The sequence below is a fragment of the Mobula birostris genome, chromosome 3 (genome assembly GCF_030028105.1).
Source record: "Mobula birostris isolate sMobBir1 chromosome 3, sMobBir1.hap1, whole genome shotgun sequence".
NCBI classification, from domain to species: Eukaryota; Metazoa; Chordata; class Chondrichthyes; order Myliobatiformes; family Myliobatidae; genus Mobula; species Mobula birostris.
In genome coordinates, this window is record NC_092372.1 from 230,382,176 (window position 1) to 230,394,618 (window position 12,443).

Here is a 12,443-nt window from a genome sequence, read left to right on the forward strand (position 1 = left end):
TTTAGTGGCCCCACCTTCATTCTTGTCATCCTTCCGTTCTTCACATATGCATAGAACACCTTGGGGTTCTCCTTAATCCTACATGCCAAGGTCTTCTCATGCCCCCTTCAAGCTCTCTTAAGACCTTTCTTAAGCTCCTTCCTAGTTACCCTATATTTCTCATGAGCCCCTCCTGCTTCCTGCTTCTTATATCTGACATATGCTTCCTTCTTCCTTTTGACGAGTTGCCTCACGTGTTTCGTCAGCCACGGTTCCCTTTTCCTACCATTTTTTCCTTGTTTCAGTGGGACAAACCTGTCCTGAACCCAGCACAAGTGATCCCTGAACTTCCTCCACATTACTTCTGTGCTTTCACCCTTGAACATCCATTTCCAATTTACTCTCACTAGTTCCTGCCTCATCCCTTCATAGTTAGCCATTCCCCAGTTAAGCACTTTCCCATTTTCTCTGTTTTCCATAGCTATGCTGAAGCTAAGGGAGTTGTGGTCACTCTCACCAAAATGTTCCCCCACCAGGAGGTCTGCCACCTGACCAGGTTCATTGCCCAGAACTAGATCCAGTATGGCCTCTCCTCTCGTCGGTCGGTCCACATACCGTGTCAGGAATCCTTCCTGAACACACCTGACAAATTCAGCCCCATCTATCCCCCTTGCAGTCAGGAGGTGCCAGTCAATATGAGGGAAGTTGAAATCACCCATAACTACAACCCTGTATTTCCTGCACCATTCTAAAATCTTCCTGCTTATCTGCTTTGGTGTCCCGAGTGCTATTTGGGGGCCTATAGACTACTCCCAGCACAGTGATTGATCCCCTCCTATTTCTGACTTCCACCCACACCGACTCGGAGGACACTCCCTCTGCAGTGTCCTCCCTTTCTATAGCCGTAATGCTATCCCTGACCAGTAATGCTACTCACCTCCTTTTTTACCTCCCATCCTATTCCTTTTAGAACCCCTAAACCCCGCTACCTGCATCAGTCAATCCTGCCCTTCCTCCAGCCAAGTTTCAGTAAAGGCCAGAACATCGTAGTTCCACGTACTGATCCATGCTTTAAGTTCATCCCCTTTATTCCTAATACTCCTAGCATTGAAATAGACACATTTCAACCCCTCTAATTATGTTTTGTCCCCTGCCTGTCCTTCCTCACCAACTCAGAACACATAGCAACGTGCCCTTGTCTTCTACCCTAATCTCTGCACTCACATTCTGATTCCCACCCCCCCCCGCCAAACTAGATTAAACCCTCCCCAACAGCTCTCGCAAACCTGCCCGCCAGGATATTGGTCCCTTTCAAGATCAGGTGCAGCCCGTCCTTTTTGTACAGATCAGACCTTCCCTAAATTATATTTAGAAATATAATTTCTGAATAGCTTTGGTTTTGTTATGGTGGGTGTGAGTGTGGAGAAAGCGGTGTGCATGAGTGTGGGTTGGTGTGTGTATGTGATTGTGAGCACGTGTGAGTGTATGTAAGGTGGTGGTGAGTATTTGTATGGGTGTGTGTATGTGATTGTGAGCACGTGTGTGTGTGTGTATGTAAGGTGGTGGTGAGTATTTATGTGTATAGGTGTGTGTATGTATGGGTCCTGTCTTCTCTGCGGAGTCAGTTAACCATGACCTACTGCTGGGAATTCGTGTTGCCAGGGACTAACATTGCACAGGATGGCAGGGCCACGCAGTCCAGCAATCGATGGTCAGCTCATCGAGCCATCGACGGTAAGACCGGGAACAAAGACTCCTGCGCCGTGACCAACGACGAGAGGGACCCTTGGTGGAGCCTCGATTTGCGGCAGAAACATCAGGTCTGGTCCGTCCGAATCACCAATACAGAGGGGCACCCCAAAGAGGGAATAGAGGGCACCGAAATCCACATTGGTGATTCCTTCCTCAACTTTGACAACGATAACCTAAGGTGAGTGGATGGTGAGAGGGCCCTGCAGAGACTCGCTGTCCTCCAGGTTCACTTCCCAGACGGTATCATAGAAACACAGAGAACCTACAGCATGATACAGGCCCTTCTGCCGACAAAACTGTGCCGAACATGTCCTCACCTTAGAACTAGCTAGGCTTTACCCATAGCCCTCTGTTTTTCTAAGCTCCATGTATCCATCCAGGAGTCTCTTAAAAGACCCTATCATATCCGCCTCCACCACCACCGCCGGCAGCCCATTCCACGCACTCACCCCACTTGCGTAAAAATACATACCCCTGACATCTCCTCTGTACCTGCTTCCAAGCACCTTAAAAATATTCCCTTTCATGCTAGCCACTTCAGCCCTGGGAAAAAGTCTCCACAAGATCAATGCCTCTCATCATCTTATACACCTCTATCGTGTCACCTCTCATCCTCTGCCGCTCCAAGGAGAAAAGGTCGGGTTCATTTAATCACAAAGGTTGGGGGTGCTGTGGATAGTGTGGAGGGCTGTCAGAGGTTACAGTGGGACATTGATAGGATGCAAAACTGGGCTGAGAAGTGGCAGATGGAGTTCAACCCCGATAAGTGTGAGGTGGTTCAATTTGGTAGGTGAAATATGATGGCAGAATATAGTATTAATGGTAAGACTCTTGGCAGTGTGGAGGATCAGAGGGATCTTGGGGTCCGAATCCTTAGGATACTCAAAGCTGCTGTGCAGGTTGACTCTGTGGTTAAGAAGGCATACAGTGCATTGGCCTTCATCAACCGTGTGATTGAGTTTAGGAGCTGAGAGGTAATGTTGCAGCTATATAGGACCCTGGTCAGACCCCACTTGGAGTGCTGTGCTCAGTTCTGGTCACCTCACTACAGGGAGGATGTGGAAAGCATAGAAAGGGCGCAGAGGAGATTTAAAAGGATGTTTCCTGGATTGGGGAGCATGCCTTATGAGAATAGATTGAGCGAACTTGGCCTTTTCTTCTTGGAGCGGCAGAGGATCAGAGGTGACCTGATAGAGGTGTGTAAGATGATGAGAGGCATTGATCATTTGGATAGTCAGAGGCTCTTTCCCAGGTCTGAAATGATTAACACGAGAGGGCACAGTTTTAAGGTGCTGGGAAGTAGGTACAGATGGGATGTCAGGGGTAAGTTTTTTTACACAGAGAGTGGTGAGTGCGTGGAATGGGCTGCCGGCGACGGTGGTGGAGGCGAATACGATAGAGTCTTTTAAGAGACTCTTGATAGGTACGTGGAGCTTAGAAAAATAGAGGCCTATGGGTAACCCTAGGTAATTTCAAAATTAAGGATATGTTCAGCTCAGCATTGTGGGCCGATGGGCCTGCATTCTGCTGTAGGATTTCTATATTTCTACAAAAGTTCAACTGGAGGAACTAACACAGATGAGCAGTACCTGAGGGAGGGAAATAAACTGTGAACGTTCTGGGTTGAAACCCTGCAGCGGGACTGAAATTGGGGACTGAAGATCGTCAGTATTGTACAGGGTTTCCACCTGAAAGGTTGTAGCGCTGCTGTACAGGGTTCGTGGCTATTCTCCTTGCCCAGACTCACAAACCTCTCCTTGCAGGTGCGCCACCGTGCAGTCAATCCGCCTCGGAGGAGCGGAGACCTTCGACTGTGGTGGCAAGCAAGGTCGATATGTCAACATCGTGCGTGCCGGGGACAGGCGGCACCTGACGCTGTGTGAGGTGGAGGTGTTTGCACAGCCGCTGTTTACTATCCAGCCGTGCTAAAGCTGTTCGCCAGCCCAGTGCAGCTCCAAGCGGGCGCCATCTGAGCCCGAGCTTGTGCCAGCCCAGAAACGAACGTCAAACATTCACTAACCTACTCAGCCATTGTGGGAGCTGTTATCTCATGTTACCCCCTTATCAAATGTCTTCTGAAATCTAAATTGATACGTCTACCCTCTGTGACATCTCGAAGAAGTATCAAATTTGTCAAGTGTAACGTACCAAGTGCTTAATTATATTAAACTTCTCTACTTCACCAGAGATTTCTTTTTCTTTATTTCGGCTAAGTTGGGAGGTCTATATTTCGCAACTTTGTGTCCCCCTCCTCTCTTGAACAAGCATGTCACTTGTATAGTTTCCAATTTGCTGGGACCTTCTTGAAATGTGGTGAGTTTTGAAGAACTTATTTCATTGGTTCCGTGCTCCCTTCCTTAAAATCCAGCACATGTAAGTCCTGACAACTTGTCTGCCTTTAGGCATAGAGTCATAGAGCCTGAGCCCACCTGGTCGTGCCAGACTGTTATCTTGCCTCATCCCATCAACCGCACCAAGGTCATAGCCCTCCTATTCATCTACTTATCCAAACCTCTCTCCAATGTTGCAATCGAACCAAACTCCACCATTTCTACTGGCAGCTCATTCGACACACTCACCACACTCCGACTGAAGGAGCTCCCCCTCATATACCCCTTAAATATTTCACTCTTCACCCTTAACATATGACCATTAGCTCTACTCCCACCCACTCTCAGTGGAAAGAACCTGCCTGCATTAACCCTGTCTATACCCCTCATAATTGTGTTATCAGTGCTCCAATAAGCTCAGAGCTTACAGCATGGATCGGCCCGTGGAACAGCGACATTGTAGCCACTAGCAAGACTTGGTTGCACCAGGGTTCCTATGTTTTCGACATGATAGAGAGGACAGCATTAAAAGGGAGGAGGTAGGATGGCGTTACTAGTCAGGGAAAACGCCACCGTGGTGCTCAGAGAGGACAAATTCAAGAGCTTGTCTACTGAGGCTATATCGGGGGAATTCAGGAATAAGAAATGGATGATTACATTCACATGATCATATTACACACTATCCAGTAATTACTAGGATTTCGAGAAGCAAATTTGTAGAGAGATCACAAACTATTCCAATGCTTGTTTTAGTAGGTGATTTTAACGTAACATATATTGACTGAGACTCCCATATTGTAAAAGGCTGGATTGGAAAAAGTTTATCAAATGTGTTCAGGGAAATTCCTTAATCAATACATGGTTCCCAACCGGAAAGAGTGCAATACTGGTCTTCTACTAGGGAATGGGCAGGACAGGGGACAGATGTTTGTTTATGGGAACACTTTGCACCGAATAACAATAATCATACTAACCATACAATAATACCAATAACCACACTCATAGTTCACAGAAGTTCTTAATATAAGTAAACAACACCCAATACTTGGGAAATTCTACAACGCCCGATAAAGCTCTGGCGTACCGTGATCATTCTGTCTACTAACAAGCAAATTGGTGGAATTCTTCATTAAGATGGAGAGTGATATAGTTAATTCAGAAACAAACTTAAAGAAGGGTAACTTTGAAGGTATGAGATGTGAATTAGCTAAGATAGACTGACAAATGATACTTAAAGAGTTGACGGTGGATATGCAACGGCAAGCATTTAAAGATTGCATGGATGAACTACAACAATTGTTCATCCCAGTTTGGCAAAATAATAAACCAGGGAAGGTAGTGCACCCGTGGCTGACATGGGAAATTAGGGACAGTATCAATTCCAAAGAAGAAACATACAAATTAGCCAGAAAAAGCGGCTCACCTGGGGACTAGGAGAAATTCAGAGTCCAGCGGAGGAGGACAAAGGGCTTAATTAGGAAGGGGAAAAAAGATTATGAGAGAAAGCTGCCAGCGAACATAAAAACTGACTGTAAAAGCTTTTATAGATATGTAAAAAGAAAAAGTTTGGTTAAGACAAATGTAGGTCCCCTACAGACAGAAACAGATGAATTGATTATGGGGAGCAAGGACATGGCAGACCAATTGTATAACTACTTTGGTTCTGTCTTCACTAAGGAAGACATAAATAATCTTCTGGAAATAGTAGGGGACCGAGGGTCTAGTGAGATGGAGAAACTGAGGGAAATACATGTTAGTAGGGAAGTGGTGTTAGGTAAATTGAAGGGATTAAAGGCAGATAAATTCCCAGGGCCAGATGGTCTGCATCCCAGAGTGCTTAAGGAAGTAGCCTAAGAAATAGTGGATGCATTAGTGATAATTTTTCAAAACTCTTTCAGTTCTGGACTAGTTCTTGAGGATTGGAGGGTGGCTAATGTAACCCTGCTTTTTAAAAAAGGAGAGAGAGAGAAATTGGGGAACTATAGACCAGTAAGCCTGATATCGGTGGTGGGGAAAATGCTAGAGTCAGTTATCAAAGATGTGATAACAGCATATTTGGAAAGCGGTGAAATCATAGGACAAAGTCAGCATGGATTTGTGAAAGGAAAATCATGTCTGACGAATCTCATGGAATTTTTTGAGGATGTAACTAGTAGAGTGGATAGGGGAGAACCAGTGGACATGGTATATTTGGATTTTCAAAAGGCTTTTGACAAGGTCCCACACAGGAGATTAGTGTGCAAACTGAAAGCACATGGTATTGGGGGTATGGTATTGATGTGGATAGAGAATTGGTTGGCAGACAGGAAGCACAGAGTGGGAATAAACGGGACCTTTTCAGAATGGCAGGCAGTGACTAGTGGGGTACCGCAAGGCTCAGTGCTGGGACCCAGTTGTTTACAATATATATTAATGACTTAGATGAGAGAATTAAATGCAGCATCTCCAAGTTTGCGGGTGACATGAAGCTGGGCGGCAGTGTTAGCTGTGAGGAGGATGCTAAGAGGATGCAGGGTGACTTGGATAGGTTAGGTGAGTGGGCAAATTCATGGCAGATGCAATTTAATGTGGATAAATGTGAGGTTATCCACTTTGGTGGCAAAAACAGGAAAACAGATTATTGTCTGAATGGTGGCCGATTAGGAAAAGGGGAGGTGCAACGAGACCTGGGTGTCATTGTACGTCAGTCATTGAAAGTGGGCATGCAGGTACAGCAGGCGGTGAACAAGGCAAATGGTATGCTGGCATTTATAGCAAGAGGATTCGAGTACAGGAGCAGGGAGGTACTACTGCAGTTGTACAAGGCCTTGGTGAGACCACACCTGGCGTATTGTGTGCAGTTTTGGTCCCCTAATCCAAGAAAAGACATTCTTGCCATAGAAGGAGTACAAAGAAGGTTCACCAGATTGATTCCTGGGATGGCGGGACTTTCATATGATGAAAGACTGGATGAATTAGGCTTATACTTTCTGGAATTCAGAAGATTGAGGGGGGATCTGATTGAAATGTATAAAATTCTAAAGGGATTGGACAGGCTAGATGCAGGAAGATTATTCCCGATGTTGGGGAAGTCCAGAACGAGGGGTCACAGTTTGAGGATAAAGGGGAAGCCTTTTAGGACCGAGATGAGGAAAAACTTCTTCACACAGAGAGTGGTGAATCTGTGGAATTCTCTGCCATAGGAAACAGTTGAGGCCAGTTCATTGGCTATACTTAAGAGGGAGTTAGATATGGCCCTTGTGGGTAAAGGGATCAGGGGGTATGGAGGGAAGGCAGGTACAGGGTTCTGAGTTGGACGATCAGCCATGATCATACTGAATGGTGGTGCAGGCTCGAAGGGCCGAATGGCCTACGCTTGCACCTATTTTCTATGTTTCTATGTTTCTGAACAAGAAAAACCACTGTAATCAAAATACACCGAGGCATTTTCCAAGGCGACTCTCTCAGTCCACTATGGTTTAGCCTAGTTTTGAACAAGTTCTCTGATTTCCTGCATTGGATGAAAGTGAGTATCAAATCAGAAACAATGAAGTGACACGCTTTCCATACACAGAAGATTTCAAATTATCTGCTCCATCGCCAGTTAAGCTAAATTATGTCAGTAAATTCTGAAGTAAGTCCAGAGGGAGATGCCAGGCACATCCTTTCTCTTCGTGGCAATGTTTACTCTGAACCTCTTTACACTATTCCCAAAAAATCTATTATAATGTTTTAAGTTATATGTTCACTTTTTCAGTTCTGCCCACAAATTTTCTATCGGATTGAGGTCAGGGCTTTGTGATGGCCTCTCCAATACCTTGACTTTGTTGTTCTTAAGCGATTTTGCACAACTTTGGAGGTATGCTTGGGGTTATTGTTTATTTGGAAGACCCATGTGTGACTGAGCTTTAACTTCTTGGCTGATGTCTTGAGATGTTGCTTCAATATATCCACATAATTTTCATTCCTCATGATGCCATCTATTTTGTGAAGTGCGCCAGTCCCTCCTGCAGCAAAGCACCCCCACAACATGATGCTGCCTCCCCCATGCTTCACGGTTGGGATGGTGTTGTTCGGCTTGCCCTTTTTCCTCCAAACATAACGATGGTCAATTTTTGTTTAATCAGACCAGAGGACATTTTTCCAAAAAGTAAGATCTTTGTCCCCATGTGCAATTGCAATCTGTAGTCTTGCTTTTTTATGGCGGGTTTGGAGCAATGGCTTCTTCCTTGCTGAGCAGCCTTTCAGATTATGTCGATATAGGACTCATTTTACTGTGGATGTAGATACTTGTCTGCCTGTTTCCTCCAGCATCTTCACAAGGTCCTTTGCTGTTGTTCTGGGATTGATTTGCACTTTTCACGCCAAAGTGCATTCATCTCTAGGAGACAGAATGCGTCTCCTTCCTGAGCGGTATGACAGCTGCGTGGTCCCATGGTGTTTATACTTACTTACTATTGTTTGTACAGATGAACATCGTACCTTCAGGCATTTGGAAATTGCTCCCAAGGATGAACCAGTCTTGACATCATTTTCTGACCTCAATCCAATAGAAAATTTATGGGCAGAACTGAAAAAGCATGTGTGAGCAAGGAGGCCTACAAACCTGACTCAGTTACACCAGTTCTGTCTGGAGGAATGGAACAAAATTCCAGCAACTTACTGTGAGAAGCTTGTGGAAGGTACCCAAAACTTTTTACCTAAGTTAAACAATTTAAAGACAATGCTACCAAATATTAACAAAGTGTATATAAACTTCTGACCCACTGGGAAAGTGATGAAAGAAATAAAAGCTGAAATAAGTCATTCTCCCTACTATTATTCTGACATTTCACATTCTTAAAATAAAGTAGTGACCCTAACTGACCTAAGACAGGGAATGTTTTCTAGGATTAAACGTCAGGAATTGTGAAAGACTGACTTTAAGTGTATTTGGCCAAGGTGTATGTAAACTTCTGACTTCAACTGTACATGAAGCTCATTATTATTTGTGGAGGGCTCGCAGTACACTAGGTGGACTATTAACTGTTGATCGCTTATTACCAAAATGGCTTCTCTGAAGTGTTATGCCTTGTACAATTTTAACATTACATCACAATGCTCTGATTTATAAAGGCCAGCATACCAAAAGCTTTCTTCACCACCCTATCCACATGAGATTCCACCTTAAGGGAACTATGCACCATTATTCCAAGATCACTCTGTTCTACTGCATTCTTCAATGCCCTACCATTTACCATGTATGTCTTATTTTGCTTAGTCCTATCAAAATGTAGCACCTCACACTTATCAGCATTAAACTCCATCTGCCATCTTTCAGCTCACTCTTCTAACCGGCCTAAATCTCTCTGCAAGCTTTGAAAACCTGCTTCATTATGCACAACGCCACTCTTCTTACGATCATCTGCATACTTACTCATCCAATTTACCACCCCCTCATCCAGATCATTAATATATATTACAAACAAGATTGGACCCAGTACAGATCCCTGAGGCACACCACTAGTCACCAGCCTCCAACCTGACAAATAGATATCCACCACTACTCTCTGGCATCTCCCATCCAGCCACTGTTGAATCCATTTTACTACTTCTATATCAACACCTAACGATTGATCCTTCCTAACTACCCTTCTGTGTGGAACCTTGTCAAAGGCCTTACTGAAGTCCATATAGACAACATCCACTGCTTTACCCTCATCAACTTTCCTAGTAATGTCTTCAAAAAATTCAATAAGATTTGTCAAACATGACCTTCTAGGCACTAATCCACGTTGACTGTTCCTAATCAGACCCTGTCTATCCAGATAATTATATATACCACCTCTAAGAATACCTTCCATTAACTTACCCACCACTGGTGTCAAACGTACAGGCCGATAATTGCTAGGTTTACTCTTAGGACCCTTTTTAAATAATGGAACAACATGAGCAATATGCCAATCCTCCAGCACCATCCCCGTTTCTAATGACATTTGAAATATTTCTGAGAGCCCCTGCTATTTCTACACTAACTTCCCTCAAGATCCAAGAGAATATCCTGTCAGGAGCCGCAGACTTATCCACTTCTATATTCCTTAAAATCGCCAGTACTTCCTCTTCTTTAATCATCATAGTTTCCTTAACCTCCCAACTCGTTTCCCTTACCTTACACAATTCAATATCCTTCTCCTTAGTGAATACCGAAGAAAAGTATTTGTTCAAAATCTCCCCCATCCTTTTTGGCTCCACACATAGCTGTCCACTCTGATTCTCTAAGGGACCAATTTTATCCCTCACTATCCTTTTGCTATTAATATAATTGTAGAAACCCTTTGGATTTATTTTGAACTTATTTGCCAAAGCAACCTTGCATCTTCTTTTAGCGTTTCTAATTTCTTTCTTAAGATTCTTTTTACATTTTTTTATATTCCTCGAGCACCTCATTTACTCCATGCTGCCTATATTTATTGTAGATATCTCTCTTTTTCTGAACCAAGTTTCCGATATCCATTGAAAACCATGGCTCACTCAAACTTTTAACCTTTCCTTTCAACCTAATAGGAACATAAAGATGCTGTACCCTCAAAATTTCACCTTTAAATGACCTCCATTTCTCTATTACACCCTTCCCATAAAACAAATTGTCCCAATCCACTCCTTCTAAATCCTTTCGCATCTCCTCAAAGTTAGCCTTTCTCCAATCAAAAATCTCAACCCTGGGTCCAGTGCTATCCTTCTCCATAATTATATTGAAACTAATGGCATTGTGATCACTGGACCTAAAGTGCTCCCCAACACATACCTCCGTCACCTGCCCTATCTCATTCCCTAGCAGGAGATCCGCACTGCCCCTTCTCTAGTTGGTACCTCTATGTATTGCGTCAAAAAACTGTCCTGCCCACGTTTTACAAACTCCAAACCATCCAGCCATTTTACAATGTGGGCCTCCCAGTCTATGTGTGGAACATCAAAATCTCTCACAATCACAACCTTGTGCTTACTACAAATATCTGCTATCTCCTTACAAGTTTGCTCCTCCAATTCTCACTCCCCATTAGGTGGACTATAATACACCCCTATAAGTGTTACTACACCTTTCTCATTCCTCAATTCCACCCAAATAGCCTCCATAGACAAGCCCTCTAATCTGTCCTGCCAGAGCACCGCTGTAATATTTTCTCTGACAAGCAATGCAACACCTCCCCTGTTGTCCCTCTGATTCTATCACACCTGAAGCAACAAAATCCAGGAATATTTAGTTGCCAATCACACCCCTCTTGCAACCATGATTCACTAATAGCTACAACATCATACTTCCAGGTATCAATCCATGCTCTAAGCTCATCCACCTTTCTTACAATGCTCCTAGCATTAAAATAAATGCATTTAAGAAATTTTCCACCTCTTACTCTGTTTATCACTAACGGTGCAAACAACTTTACTATCTCCTTTTTCTTCCTTCTCCCCTACATCTGTTCCTATGCTCTGGTTCTCCTCTCCCTTGGATCTAGTTTAAATCCATTGCAGCCTCTCTCGCAAACCTTATAAAGGCTCAGCCTATTGTCCTGTCTTATATACTCTATTCCCCTTGAAATAAATGTCAACATTGCATTTGCCTTCTTTACCACAGACTCAACCTGTGAAATAACCTACTGGGAGTCTTGCACGAGGACTCCCAGGTCCCCCTGCACCTCTGATGTTTGACCCTCCTCCCCATTTAGATAACAGTCTGCACTATTGTTCCTTTTACCAAAATGCATTATAGAAACATAGAAACATAGAAAATAGGTGCAGGAGTAGGCCATTCGGCCCTTCGAGCCTGCACCACCATTTATTATGATCATGGCTGATCATCCAACTCAGAACCCCGCCCCAGCCTTCCCTCCGTACCCCCTGATCCCCGTAGCCACGAGGGCCATATCTAACTCCCTCTTAAATATAGCCAATGAACTGGCCTCAACTGTTTCCTGTGGCACAGAATTCCACAGATTCACCACTCTCTGTGTGAAGAAGTTTTTCCTAATCTCGGTCCTAAAAGGCTTCCCCTTTATCCTCAAACTGTGACCCCTCGTTCTGGACTTCCCCAACATCGGGAACAATCTTGCTGCATCTAGCCTGTCCAATCCCTTTAGGATTTTATACGTTTCAATCAGATCCCCCCTCAATCTTCTAAATTCCAAAGAGTACAAGCCCAGTTCATCCAGTCTTTCTTCATATGAAAGTCCTGCCATCCCAGGAATCAATCTGGTGAACCTTCTTTGTACTCCCTCTATGGCAAGGATGTCTTTCCTCAGATTAGGGGAACAAAACTGCACACAATACTCCAGGTGTGGTCTCACCAAGGTCTTGTACAACTGCAGTAGTACCTCCCTGCTCCTGTACTCGAATCCTCTCGCTATAAATGCCAGCATACCATTTGCC

The 12,443-nt window shown here is 44.1% G+C and overlaps 1 protein-coding gene and 1 long non-coding RNA gene across 2 annotated transcripts in view; one reads left to right on the top strand and one right to left on the bottom strand.

Annotated features, from left to right (window-relative positions):
• The window catches only part of LOC140195647 (uncharacterized), a 46,730-nt gene that overhangs the window by 3,867 nt on the left and 30,420 nt on the right, over positions 1-12,443 (bottom strand). The window lies entirely within an intron of this gene.
• Positions 1,611-3,709, top strand: LOC140194826 (pentraxin fusion protein-like). Its single transcript, XM_072252105.1, has 2 exons — positions 1,611-1,909; positions 3,495-3,709. The coding sequence occupies exons 1-2, from the start codon at positions 1,611-1,613 to the stop codon at positions 3,658-3,660; spliced, it is 465 nt and encodes a 154-aa protein (XP_072108206.1). The 3' UTR covers positions 3,661-3,709.

Bases quoted from the DNA above. Each gene is read 5' to 3' on its own strand.
- LOC140194826 (XM_072252105.1), top strand. From the start codon at position 1,611: ATGACCTACTGCTGGGAATTCGTGTTGCCAGGGACTAACATTGCACAG. The intron at 1,910-3,494 runs GTGAGTGGATGG...CTCTCCTTGCAG, and splicing joins TTTGACAACGATAACCTAAG to GTGCGCCACCGTGCAGTCAA.